Source organism: Pomacea canaliculata, linkage group LG14 (genome assembly GCF_003073045.1).
Source record: "Pomacea canaliculata isolate SZHN2017 linkage group LG14, ASM307304v1, whole genome shotgun sequence".
NCBI classification, from domain to species: domain Eukaryota; kingdom Metazoa; phylum Mollusca; class Gastropoda; order Architaenioglossa; family Ampullariidae; genus Pomacea; species Pomacea canaliculata.
Genome location: NC_037603.1, coordinates 11,425,448 through 11,439,973, shown reverse-complemented (window position 1 = coordinate 11,439,973; position 14,526 = coordinate 11,425,448). Strand labels below are relative to the sequence as shown.

The 14,526-nt window shown below is 41.4% G+C and overlaps 1 protein-coding gene across 1 annotated transcript in view; it reads right to left on the bottom strand.

Moving 5' to 3' along the window:
• Positions 1-14,526, bottom strand: part of LOC112555673 (olfactory receptor 4C11-like) — a 46,029-nt gene that overhangs the window by 6,326 nt on the left and 25,177 nt on the right. Inside the window, exons 2-4 of the mRNA XM_025224144.1 lie at positions 11,298-12,538; positions 3,840-4,094; positions 1,146-1,421 (exon numbers count right to left, since the gene is read on the bottom strand). Of these exons, the coding sequence (XP_025079929.1) occupies positions 1,146-1,421; positions 3,840-4,094; positions 11,298-11,819 (1,053 nt within the window). The 5' untranslated portion in view covers positions 11,820-12,538. The remainder of the gene's footprint in view (positions 1-1,145; positions 1,422-3,839; positions 4,095-11,297; positions 12,539-14,526) is intronic.

Here is a 14,526-nt window from a genome sequence, read left to right as displayed (position 1 = left end):
TGGTTCCTTTGTGCGATTTGTTGGTGAAAATAAGTCTATAATCTGCAATGCTGACTTCTTTTGTTCATCGTGATGTTCATGGACGTTTATCTGGAGAATGGAAGCTGGTATTCGCCCAGATTTTTGGGGAGATAATATCTTGTGCCTCCTTGTATCAAATCATTAGAAACAAATGTTGCACCAACTAAGACTTTGGCACTAACACAAGCTTTGCTAACTTAATAAATAAAGAACCTTTTACCCGTATAGACTGGTAAACCTGTTAGTATTTCTGGGTCCATGGGGCCCAGCTCATCCCACGCAATCATTTTAAGCAGAAAAAGTGCAATGTCTGATATTGCTAGTAATTCTTAAATTCTAATAATTCTTTAACCAGCAGATAAGTGTAACGGTCTATTGAGCTTCCATTTAACCAATACTAATTAATTTTGCTGAACACATCCTGGATAGTGCAGTCCATTAAAGACCTCGTTAAAATCGCCTGCTGGGACAACTCTCGTGTAAGAAGAAATTGCAGGAAGAGTTGCAGCCCAGGTGGAGTCTGCCGAGCATTGATCATCGCGATGAAAGATCTTCTCTCTATTGATTCTGTGTCCGATAATACCCGCACCCTGTCTGCACCCTGTCTGCACCCTGTCCATCATCCTCTGAGTGGCAGCTCAATTGTTCCCTCATTTATACAAACCATTTCTATTTCTGAAGCTGGTTACCTTTTTAATACAGAAATTCTAAAATTAAGATTTCAATAGCTTCTGTAGGTCTGCAATCATCAGGTGTATTTCCGTTTCAAATATTTTTCATTCTTATCTTCACGCGTATGAAAGAACGTTTTTCATTGTTTCTTTTGAATTTGTGTATAAAACTATTCTATTGTTGGCTTTATTACATCCTCTTTGTGATTATGAGGCTAGCGGCTAAATGTGCTTTTTTCTCGTTGTAAATTGTATTAGACGGACTTCATATTATGGCAATTCCCCTGACCTTCTTTCTTTCTTTCTTTCTTTCTTTCTTTTTCTTTCTTTCTTTCTTTCTTTCCTTCTTTCTGGTTTCTTACTTAACTGGTTTTAAGTAGGGTTTCAACAGCTTAGATAACATCTTCTATGACACTGATGACACTGATGTGAAAGATGACCCGTTAACCTCACCTGGATCAACTCCTCTACAGTGGGAGTCTGGAAGTTTTCGTTGGCCATTGCCAGCATGGCGATACGAAGCCGCACAAGATGGCTGGGCAGGCTGAGGAGGAGAAAGGTGAAGGACACGGCGAACAGGAGGCGTGTGACCTTTGCCTGGGGCGAGCTGCAGCGCATGCACGATCCGCCCTTCCGGCCGTTCTGTCTGTTGTTGCTAGTCCCTCCGTTCATGCTCTCGTTGGCAACAACAGCCGGACTGCTGCTGCCACCTGTTGCTTGTTTCTTCCCCTGGACATTGTCAAGAAAGGGAGATAACTAGAGGATGTAGTGACATGAGTTATATAAGCATGATGTTCTTGGCAGAAAGGGAGAAAGAAGGAAAGAGGTAGGATATGGAAAAGTCTCCTTTTATTTATTTATTCTGTTATTTTGTAACATTTTTCCTACCAAAATGTAAGACTTCTGCATTTAAAAACATGGAATTGAATTTATATCAACGTTGAGGAGAGGGAAATGACTGTACAAAGATATTTTAAAACTAAGCCACTTGTGGACAGATATACGCAAGTGGAGATTTTAAAAAAAAAGCTCTAACGATTCAACCCTTTACGACCACCCGACCACAGCCTCCATCGGGGAAGGGGAGGCCTACTTCCTACTTTTTGTGGAGGAGATAAGTCTGTCAGCAGTGAGCTGCGAACCATAAGAAACATCTGACAGGACGACAGAGAGTGCAATGGAATGGAGACCAGCACTGACAAGAGCAAAGTTGTGGTAAGCATCAATGGCAAATCAGAGGTTGACATGAACGGAGAAGCTCGAGGAGGGGAACAAGGAGGCACTTTTTCATCCTCTGGACATAATCTAGCGAAGCAGCATCATTAGGGTTATAACCAAGTACAGACTGTGCAAATCCCTCACAGAGGTTCTTATTCTAGAGTAATGATGCGAGACCTAGCTTGGTAAAGGAGTGGAATGGAGTGGACTTGTCGTTCCACATGACTGACTCACAACTCGCTGGACAGGACTCAAACAGCAGCTGCTGTTCCCCTGATCCAGCTGTTCCCTCCGACCAGTCCAAGCAGACCAGCATGCTTCCAGTCGGTACCCTCATGGGATATGTGTAGGGATGGATGGAAGGTTAATTTGGATTTCTAGGAAAGCACATAGACAACACACAAAAGACACAGCACACACATGGAACTCGGTGTGAAAGGTCATTTCCTTTATCTTCAGTAGAGAGATTCTGGGTTTTGTTCCAGAAACAAATGTTCCTATGGAAGCATTCCGACCATAGCATGATGCCAGATATCGATTGTCTGGTGGGCAAGGATGCAGAGGATGTTGTCAGTAGCAGGACCGACGAGATCGCGGTGTGAGTTCTCGAGAACAGCTGGCAGCCGGGAAATTCATTTTGCAAATCATCTCAAAACTCACCAGGAACTGTTTGGTAATGTATTCCATTGATTGAAGATAACGAGATCCATCCTTTTACCCTACAGGACAAGTGTTCAGGGCAAGGTTAAAGGTCATATTTTATTTTGTGTCGTAGCTGACTTGCTTTCGTTGAACTTGGGTGTTTAAATCCTCTGATGGGCAATACGAGTGGAAATATTAGCAGGCGTGATCTGGTATAATCATATTATTTAGCTGCTGAAAAGGTTAGCGAAGAGAAAGAAAAAAAAATTTGAAAAAAAAAGAAAAAAAAAAGCAAAACCCTAATGGCGATGAATGATATGTAGCCTTTATAAAGCTTTTGAAGCTGGTTTGGTTTTGTTAGCAATTAATTTCATTATCTTTCTACGCTCAAGAAATAAAGGTCGGAATGTTTGTATATTATGATTATTTAATGTTTTTGATTCGCTTGTGTGTGTGTGAGAGATAGAGAGAGAGTTCTTATGCACTTAGTGAAAACAAAACCCTGACCGGAAGAAAAAGAATAAAATACAATCCATCCAGTCTGATTAGTCTCGGCAGACAATAATGTTTCCAGTTATTGACAGGAGGCTGGCCTGCATGACATGCACTTATCTCTCTCTGTATGTTAAACTATCCGACATGTTAAACGTGTAATGAACGGAAGTAAGGTCGTCCTGCAGCCAGCCCCATGCAGGGCCATGTGGGTGATGGCCAAGAAAAGTGCTTTCGATTTGTGGGAGGGTTAATAATATCTTCCCTGATGTAGCATATCTGACTACGAGATGAAACTAAAACCTTTCTGCATTCTCATGATGGAATAATGCTAGATAGGAAAAGTGATATTTTTATCTATCATTATTCCATCGGAATGCCAGAAAGATAGCTTTTTATCTAACATTATTTCATCATGGGAATTGCCAAGGATTTTTTTTTCTTCTTGTAGCCATTACTGCGAAAGCTATATTTTGAAGAAAGATATTGATGCAGACACAGAAAAAGGGAGAGAGCGAGGGAGATAAAGAGATAAAATTCGGAAAAAATCAAATTAACAAAATAACAGTATCAGTGTGTCTTACTTATGGACTTCAATAAATAGCGAAAGAGAGAGCAGGTTGGCTTTGAACCCTTTGTTTACAATCCCAAGGATTGCTATGACCAAGAACTAAGCATTACAAAATATTATTCGTTGGAGTTGAAGTGAACATGTAAAGATATGCACATGCATTGTCCTACTTGCACACACGCAGCTGCTCGTTTGCATGATGACAGTTGAGATGCAATGCATACCTTCAGTCGAAACTGTCTCTTGAACGATCTGACCAGGCTGACCGTGATGGCCACCATTAGGAACAGAATGATGATAGAGGGGATGACAAGGGTGATGATCAAATCGCCGTAAGTTACGATCGTCGCGACAACCATAAGCTGCTCCTTGTTGCCGCACCGAGGGCTGCCTTCGAAGTCATCCACGTGCGTCATCCACAGCGCGAACTGGTACAACATCACCCCCAGCAGCACCAGCACCACCAGGATCTGCCGTGCCTGCACACACATGTACACAGCCAAATGTGTATTTTTATATATATATAGAAATGCTTTAATGTTTATTCTTCTAGTAGGTTATGAAATTCCCGGGAAGCTTCTTGTAATCGGATAGATGTGATGGCAAACTCGCCAGACTTGCAAGCCACTTAAGGGTATCGTCTGGGTATCACCATGGCTTCAGACCCGCTGTCTTTATCTTGTGAAGGAAAGACAAGGTTTATTTGTTCGGCTCACTTTCCCTGAGTTATGACTTGGGAGAAAGAAGGCATGGCATTGCTCGGTACTCTCAGTTGTTGTTGTTGGCAAGTAAATAGTGACAAGGGTGGTTCACACCCGTCCTCACTACACTATTGACGTCACAGGTTCAACAGCCGTCGTCTCCATCTGGAATGTTCCTCTGAGCCTCACATCACCCTACGATCATGGACTCCGGGGAAAAAGAAAATTATCTTTAAAAGCTGTAAGAAAAGCATAAAAAGACAGAAAGAAAAACAAACTACTTATGTTTGTAGACCTCGAGTGGAAAAGAAAGTTGCAGTGAATATAGCGGTTTACTAGATTGTATTGCAGATCATTTCCACCAGACAAAGGGAGATGATTAGGCCAGGATGAGACAATAAACAGAGAACTACAAGACTGTGCCAGAGCAGGACTAACGAAAGCACAGGTGGAGCGGTACTGGGGAGGGGCTGTATAGTAAACAGCAGGTGAGTCATTTGCACGTGCATATATGAATGTCAAGCACCCTCCCACTATCTCAGCAGTCTCAGGAATGGTATGGAGGCTCGGCACCAGCCAACAGGACACAGATAAACAAGACATTTAATGTGCAATCATGTCTCTGGCAGTTAGTGTTTGTACACGCCTCTGTCCCTTAGCATCAGTTGAGCGCTTTGTAAAGACTGTTGTTTTGTTGTTGTTTATTATAAAAAATTTTATTTCACATTACAGTACGTTTAATCACATCTGGTCATTCGTACCCAATAGCTGCAATTAACAAAGAAAATTAATACACAAAGGACTTTCTTTCCTCGAAAGTATTGTCGGCACAATGCAGAATTGTGATGGTTTGTCTGTCCAAGATATCAAATATTTGTCTATTGAAAAAAGTCTTGACAAGATCCACAACTTCACGCCTCTAATCACATGAGACAAATACACATCATACATCGAGGTTTAGAAGATGCAGACAATTGGATTCCACCAAAAAAGGATTGGTCACGTGATGTGAATCTCTGTTTCTACTCCTACTGTGGTCAGTTGTGTTCAGAATGGGGATGGGCAGCAGCTGCTGTTCTTGGTGTAAACTGGATGAGAGTCTGGGTGGTAGAGGGTTTCAGACTGGGGCAGTGTTTGTCTTTGTCTAATTTGTTTGTCTCTCAGCTTTTGTGTTTGCTGTCGTGTTTTTTTCTGTTGTTCCTGTTAACTTGTTGTCAATGACACTTGATCAATCAAGAAGTTTTTGCTGGAGCAGCCCACCGCCTGCAGCAGACCAGTTGTCTAGGACATTAATGTGTTTCTCTGGAGCCCCTAGACATTCATTGGAGTAAGATGTTTTGTCATCACATTCTGCAACCCTTCAGTTCTCTTTTACAACTCTGTCTCTATTCTGTCTCCATGTCAGGTTGGCAATGATGGGCCTTAGTTTACCTTTTACAGGCTTTGCAACTGTGTGGACACCAGATACTCTCGGTTGGCTCTTATCGTCTAGAAGCAGGGTGTCCTGGTCAACTGTAACAACTATTTTCACAGCCCTGTGAGGATTCAGCCTTCCTGTCCCCTGTTCACATGCCTTGAATACGGTTCCAAGTCTTTATATGCTCTTGCTTCTGTGAATACTACAGATTGAAACCACAGACGGTTTTACAACTTCTAAGAAGATTAATTTTCAATTGTGTCGGCAAAGATTTTCTAAAAATTAAAATGCTCTTTGACACATTTGTTGTCAATAAATAATACAAACCTATATATATATATATATATATATATATATATATATATATTGTATTGAGGATTATACAAGGTGTATGATCAAAGTTATGGTCTGCGAATTGTGTTCATCTGTTAATTATTAAGTCTGTCATCTCAAAAATAGTGTCGTGTATGAGAAGGCCGTGTGTCAGAAATCTTCACATTATTATTACTCAGGGCCTTGTAATCTTTGTTCTCATTTGAAATGTAAATTCATTTGCATCTCAAGTAATATAAAACAGTTTCCTGATTAATACGAGCAGCATATTCTCCAGGAACAAAATGAATTAAAATAAGACAAAAAAATACGATTGGTTTCCGTATTCACAATTCGCGCAACCAATCAGGAGGCTTTTTATATCCAGGTCCGCTCGTGGCGCCAGAAAGAACAGCCGAGGACAGATTCAAACCTGCTGCCGTTATTTTTCCGGAAATGTAAGAACGATCGTGAGAAAACTCTGGACATGTTGGATTCATGGTACAGCCGACATCCATATTTCAACAGCAACACTTTCTTAAACAGTAATCAGTGTGTGTGTGTGTGTTCTCAAAAGCTTGTTTGGATCTCAAATTTTCGTTATTCAGTAAAAGATGAAGCTTTCTAAGGACTTGTGATCAAAAGGGAATAAAACTTTAAATTGGTTGACAAACATTCATCACATCATATCGAGTTCAAAGCCTAATTATCAACTATCACCGCCTTTTACTTTCACATAAACGAGTCCGCCCTCGCTGCTTGACGGACAGATAATTTTCCAGCCACTTATTAGAGCAAGATTCGAATCGAATAGTTTCACTTCTGAAGTAAAAAGCCAGTAGTTTCCCATCTTTCTCGGCCAGTTGGTGATGGTGAACAGGGCACGTCTAACCATCTTCTTCACGGAATGTGTAGCATGCTAATTGCAGCTGGTTGGTGGATGTGGCGAGTCTAACTTGAGAACCAAGACTGAAGCCCTTCTTCACGCCCGAGTGAGTCTACACTCACAGAAAATCCGCGAGCAGCCTCCAGGGTCGATGAGCAGGGTCAATGGCCGACCTGGAGTATGACATTCAAGCTCAAGTATCTGCCATTCCTGGCCACTTACAAGTAAAACCACAGTTCAGTTCAGCTAAAAGATATTTTGCTTTGGTCCAAAATTTCTTAGAGAACTGTCAGGAGGTCCGGGACTCACGGTTTAGAGGAAATAAGAGGAGAGTCTTTTTTTCAATAACACTCACCCACATTTTTAGATAATCAATATCTGAAATATAAATAAGTGAATAAATAAGTAAAAGTGCAGCAGACAGCTGAAGCACGTGGTGTTTGGAGATAATCTGGGTGTAAATCAGTGGCTCGTGTCACTCCCCCGCCATCTCATCTGTTCGCGGGCAACAGAAGCGATTTCATCAGCGAGGGAGGAAAAACTGAGATTGAATTTTTGAAGGTTTTCGCATTCTGTTGGGTGGCAAACAGGCAGTAGACTTTTGCTATATTAATTCTGCTGGGGAGGTTATTGGAAAGCAGTTTGCTGGGTGTCGTCTGCGTGCCGCGCTCTGCTTTCAATTTGTCCCGCGTGACTTCCGGTCGTAAAGGTAGTCGTCATCAGATCCACCGGTGAACTGCCTTTACTGTATTGTCAGATGAACTCTGTAGTTTTACTGTACTTAGTCGTCACAAGGGTACTCTACTTCTATATGATCAGATGATTTTCTGCACTTCTTCAATTTAGCACGGAATAAAAAACAAACAAACAAACAAACAAACAAACAAACAAACAAACAAAGCACTTCTTCAATTTTCATTCCTTGTTCGCTTTGTCCATCTCGTGCAGCTTCACATTAGCTTGTAAACACTGGTGTCGATTTTTAATTTCTCACAATAAGAAACTTCAGCGCATGAAAATTTCGACTTAATAAAGAAATCCAACTCAAAAATAGCACGTATCTTTCATTCGTTCTATTCAACTGATAATTCAGTCATTTTTTAAAAAATTACAAAGATTCGTCAAGTAGGTTTTTTTTAAATAAAAGGCAAATTCTAAAGCTGTTGTCCAGATGGCAACTGCTTTTTCTGGCGAATGTCACATCATTCTGATTAGAACGATAGTTCCTAGCAATGTGCAGTATTTACACAATTTTAATAAACTCTTTTCTTGGGGAGACTGTTCCCTGGCATGGTTGTAGAGAACTACAGAGCATGCCTTACCGCAACCTGTCTCCTACATTTCTTGTTACTCAGTCTCCTACGTTTCCTGTCACACAGCCACCTGTCTCCTACATTTCTTGTCACACAGCCTGCTGTCCACTCATATGTGACACATAGTGTGACAGGTGAGGTAAGATGTAGGACGAGGTCCAGCATCAAGAAAGTTATGGCCGAGCTACTCCTGCGTCCAGACCACGTTTAATGCCAATGGAGACCAATAGTATCGAGCGTTATAATGATCGGAAGTGGCAGCACATAGGAGTTTGCAGTCATAGCAACCACCAGCCAATCAGCGCCGACAAAAGGCTAACCGGATGTGGCATAGGGCAGTGTGAGAGAAGCAGTGTGAGAGAAGCATTACTGTATTGTCAGTCAACAGAGGTTGTCAATATTTCCATGGAGGTCGGTAGTAGCAGGCCGTCTGCGCGATGTAACCTAATCCGCATCCACTCGTGCGGAAAAATGCATTGCCTCTGAAAATAAAATTTAATCCGCAATTCGAAACCTTAAAAGTCCTATACTGACCTGCCAGCGATCTCTTGTGGTATAAACACGAACATGTTCTGTCTATCTCTTAGAATCCTCTACTTCTTTTAAAAACAACTTTAAAAATACTTCTGTCTTTATAGGAGAGTTTAACACACACAAACTGTATTGATGATATATCATGCACACTTAATGGAGAGACGAAAAAAAAAAAAGGCTGAGAAAAAATGATGGAGTTCTAACGAAGCCTCTCACAAAGGTAATAATGTTAGGACCAACTAACCTACTATCACCACAACTGTGTTATTGTTGCCACCTTTCTGTAACCCTATTTTACGACATACAATACAAAACAAACCTATTTATCAACTTTTCATCATTGATGGCTTAGATTTTCAATAAAGGACTTCAAAATTAAAGACCAAACGGAATGTGAGATATATTGCATTTCAAAGTCCCCGCTTTTAACACTGATTAACACTTCGAGCTCAAAATAACAGAAGAAAAAAGCTGTCGAGAAGTTTAATAAAAGGTCCACAGAGAACCTGTTGAAAGCCGCGGAGGCCGAAGTTTAGCGAGTGACGACAGTTTGGTGAGCGAGCCACGCGCATGCGCGTTACGCTCTTGTACGGATGCTGCTTCAAATAATAATGATGTCAAGAACAGATAATGCATAAATAATATTAACATCTATTCAGAAATAACATCTTTATAAAAATAGTTAGGATTTTTGGTTACTTAAACTTATATGAGACTACTAAAGGGATTTTTGTCGACAAACTCCCATTGCCCGCTAGTAAACAGCATCCACAACGGTTGGCATGACAACAGAGTAACGGGGTCTGGTGCTGATTACAGGCACAAGCGCCTGCTTCACAAGTGATATGTTTTACAAATGACTGAGGTAGGACTGCAATTTACAGAGTAAGGTATAATTTTCCAACACCTAACATTATCTGCAAAAAAACTAGCACGAGCCATTTAAGAGAGTCTTTAAATGTCAAGTGCAAGCGAATATGGATTGGAAGAAGGTCAGGGTTATTATTGCAGCTGACATTTGGGGCAGCCTCATCATTAATGAACGTTTGCAAATATCCTAAACCGACTTCCACAAAGGATGGTAGATCAATAACAGAAGCCAGACACGACTTTGCAAGGACCAACCTCCCGATAGAGAGAAGCCTCGTTAGACTCGTGAATACAAGGCTGCTGTCTTCATACCTCAATGCGGATGTGGAAGGTTGGCTTTGATATCAGACCTCGAGGAGAAGATCGAAGAGTTTGAAAGTACTTCTGGAGAAATTTCATACCCTTGATATAGAAGAGAAGCCAGTCCTCCAGAGCTTCACAATGAAGAGCAGGAAGCTGTCATGGTTTGGCCATGTGATGTGCCACACAATAATGTCAAGATAATGTTGCAGGCAGAATTAGAAACAGGAGGACAGACGCACATCTGATAGCAGAGAGCTTTCTGGATACTTCAACCCTGTTATCTCTAGCACCGGGGTATCTAGAGACTCCAGCCCTGATATCTCTAACAAAGAACAGACCATGAGAGAAAGAGAGAAGGAGAACAAAGAGCTGTCAGCTACTTCGACTTGTACCCGAAACTGTAATCACGTTTTCACTGCCACCCTTAATATTCGTTACTATTTTGATCGCAGCAGGTCAAGAGGGTTTATAGAGAAATCAAGTTTTGCTAGGATGGCCATGATGCTATTTTAGTGTGGTAATCGTGACAATATTTTAGGTGAATGTTATTTTGTGTTTGGCAAGGCTTAGTGGCCGGCTTTCCAGTGGGAAGAGGTGGCTGACCACCTTACTATCCACTTCAACCTTCACCTTGCTTCACCTGGATAGTCGATGGCGTATTGCGTCAGCTCAGTAAACGTTCGGCACCCGGATTGAAGACATACACACATATACACATAGACTTACACATGCATAGACACATATATACATATAGACTATACAGATACACGGACACATATACACCTACACATGAAGTCTAGAAGTAGTTTAGCAAAACAGCTAAACGCGCCATCGATTACTGGGCGTAACGACAGTACATGTAAGTGGTTCACCGTATCTAAACTGAGGAATGTTTAAGGCATACTGCTTTCTCTCCTCTGATCCCCACTACTCCAATAACTCAAGTATTTATTCTCTTAAATGTATCCATGAGACCACAAATCATTATATTTAAACCCGAGACTTTTGCTTATTTATCCTTTCTTCACTCTTATTTTTTTCAATATTCCAGTCCTGAACCGAAAATTGATTGTCGGCTGTTAGACCCACACAGAGAGGGTTACCACACAATCCCCAGTGAAATGCCATTTTCAGAAATGAAAATCTTTGGTGCTAAAAATTATATTTCTTGTCAGAATGTGGACTATGCAAACATTAATGTTTTTAATGTGAAGTCCTTGAATGACAGAAAATAAGAAAATACAAAGACACTAAAGTCACGGTAGACAAGAACACGGAATAGCTGCAAGAACAGCCTCGGAGAGACAGAAAAACAAATAGACGAATAAAAAGCAGGCAAAGATCACCTTCTGAACGTTGCAGAACTTGGCGACGCTGAACGGGTGGCAGATGCGGATGTAGTTCTCCATCGTGATGAAGACGACAAGCCAGACGGAGAGGAAAGCGAAGAAGTAGCTTGTGAAGATGACCAGCTGGCACATGACTGTCACGTGAATGATGGGTATTTTCAAGGCATCCCCCAGCCAGCTGATGAAGAGAGACACCAAGAAGCCACTGTCCGAGAAGGAGCGAGCCGCCAGGTAGATGCTGCAGGAGGTTCTGCGCAGCGACTTGCTGGCGAAGATGCAGAAGGCGAGGATGTTGCCGATGACGCCCAAGATGATGATCGTCGGCACGGAGATGATGTACACCCGTCCCAAGATCTGAATGACGAGCGGTGGTTGTTGGATGAAAGAGTTGGTGTCGTTCCCAGTGGTGGAGTTGATGAGGTTGTAGACGTAGATCGTAGTGTTACTCCAGCCTACGTCACCGTCGCCGTCGTTGGAGTCGGTGGATGAGAAATTGTGTAAATGCACACCTCGCTCCATGTTTATTTTCAATTCCCTGGTAGGATACGAACTATCTCGTAAAACTGTATTGTAAACAATTACGACTCGCAAAAGTTATGGATCCGAACTTGTGTTTATATTCAGTTACTGAGAAAGTAGTCTTCACTTGAGGTTAATTTCAAACAAGAATATTTTTGTTAAAACGCAATTACATCCCGTGGTTTATGAAAAAGAAATTCTCAACCGCTGTACGCCAATGTTCAACTGTCAAATAAACCGAATGTTCAAAGAAACAAATTACATAGCTCCGCGTGGGCTAGACCATGAACGTGACCTTCGCCCTTGGAACGTTACTTCCACGCATGCGTGCATGCTAAAATTGAGGATTCACGCACTACACAGAATCAATGCCTGATGGGAATATTTTTGCTGGCTCCGAGCAGCGGCGATGACACAGTGCCATGCGCATGGCGACTTCCTGCCAAGTGGGGGACGCGCGCTGCGAGTTGTCTTTGGATGCAAACGCGAGAGTCTTGCAAAATGTACATCCGGGTCCTGTTCTGCGGCAACACCTCGTGGCTATCATTTTTTTTCTCTCTGGGAGAGGAGAGTGAGGGAGGAAAGCGTTATTTAAGATGACGTCTTCCCTGCATGAGCTGTTGCTGACTGAAGGTTGGCCGAGGGAGCTGGTGGCAGAAACACTTTCGTGTGCACAAACAAGTCTTGTTGTGATCCTGTTTCCAATCTCTCAGTGAATCCTGTGAAAAAAACAATGAACAAACTTTGAAAAACAAATGGTAATTTTATACTAATATTGACAACACAAGCTTAATATTAACGCAAAATATTTATAAATAGACGTATTTTGTGTAGATGATGTTTTACTAGGACAATTTAAAATAATAATTCTTGTTATGTCCAAATATCTGCAACACTTGTCGTAAGGGTTAGCAATCTTGATGCACGTGAACTGTACACTGAACCTTGACCTAACATCATTAGCATGACTTTGTCTGCTGGAGATAAGACTGAAAGCCGTAGCCAAGGTTCTGTCAGGACGCCATGTCAGGAGAAGAATGCCGACGGTTAACGATCCAGGACCGGATGTCTGTCTGGACTTTGGAGAATCTGACCATACGTCATTGACGATAACGTATTAATCACTGACATATCTTTCCGCCATTCTTCGCTGTGTAATCAGGATTTTCAATATTCTTTAGGTTTGGGTCTACCAGACAAGCAGGCAAAGAGAGCGAATAAATAGAAGAGGAAACGTATGAATATGTGTCAGAAGGGTGAGACTGATAACAGATAACAAACTCTCTCTCTCTCTCTCTCTTCACACACAGTGTAATACAAGACAGAAAGAGAAGAAGAATAAGTTAAAAAGAAAAACTGTTAATGTCTGACGTTTCCGAAAGGTTTTATTTATGATTATACATCGGATTAATGATTCAAAATGTTTCTTGTCGAATGACCACACATTGTTAATACAAGAGAAAAAGGTATAAAAAAACAAGTTAACATATCTGAAAGTTCGTATTTAAAATGTTTACTTGATATGGAAACGGATTTAGAATCTGTCACAATGAGAAAGAGTCTGGAAATTGTAAAACATTTTTTTAAACGATTATGCATTTTCCTGAGGACATGGTGGACATATGTTTCCTTGGCTGTTTACGAAATTATATCTTTTTCCTTGGAGAAAGCAAGGATTACAAAAGCAAACAGATCAGCTTTAGGCACGCAGAGGTCCATTAAAGATGGTATTTACATTACAAATGGAGATGCAGACCAGATGTGAAAAAGCAGATTTTCTAATGCGTGTGTTTCGAACACATAATTCTCCATTTGATCTTGATAGAACTAGGTCATTTGAAGATAAATAAGCGAGGATAATGAAAACAAAGGAATAAAAAAGTTGGGCTGCAGTGTTTGCGGAATGTTCCGAGCGGATCTGAATTCAAGATGGATGATGGTCAAAGCCTGGTCACGCTCAACAGGACACTTCCAATCGTTATGGTGGTCTTCAGATGGATTTCACTTTTACAGGACAGGAGAGTGTGAAGAAGAAAGATGGGATATATTTCTTTACAGCAACTTTTACTTTCCTTCCTTTTCTGCAATATGGTGTAGATGGTTATAACCATTACTGAGCATTGAACATTTCGAAAGCTAACAGGTATAGGAAGAAATTTTAGAACACGAAAGTAAGATCAGGTCATTTATTTGCACATTGGTTATTTATTTTCCACAACTTCATTTAAGAAAAGTTCTTTTATTGGCATTTATCTCTTTACTCCCACCGACCTCCAGTCTTTTATCTCACATATGCTGTTAGCTGGGAGATCTTCTGGTTCGGGAGAAAACAAAATTACAGAGAAGACGAAAGGGACAACGCATGCGCATGTCGAGCTTCCTCGTCACGTGCTCGCACAAAGGCAGGTCAGTGTGTCGGGTAAAGAGTCGTTAGGTTGAGCTCGTGAGTCATTTTCATGATAAGACCACTCCATTCAGACCCTAAATTGTCAGTTTGAAGCCGCCATGCTGGAGGTACCCCGCTGTCATCGAATCTTTGGACCGCGTCCGTGGTGGCTGTCAACACAATGATGTCATCCAACCCCGTTCTCGCCCGTTACAGTCTATTGACTCTGGCCTGGTATCGGAGCTTGCACCCGAGACGAGTCTTCGTCACAGAATTACTAAACACTTTTATTTGTTATTGAAAAAATTATGCACATCCCAG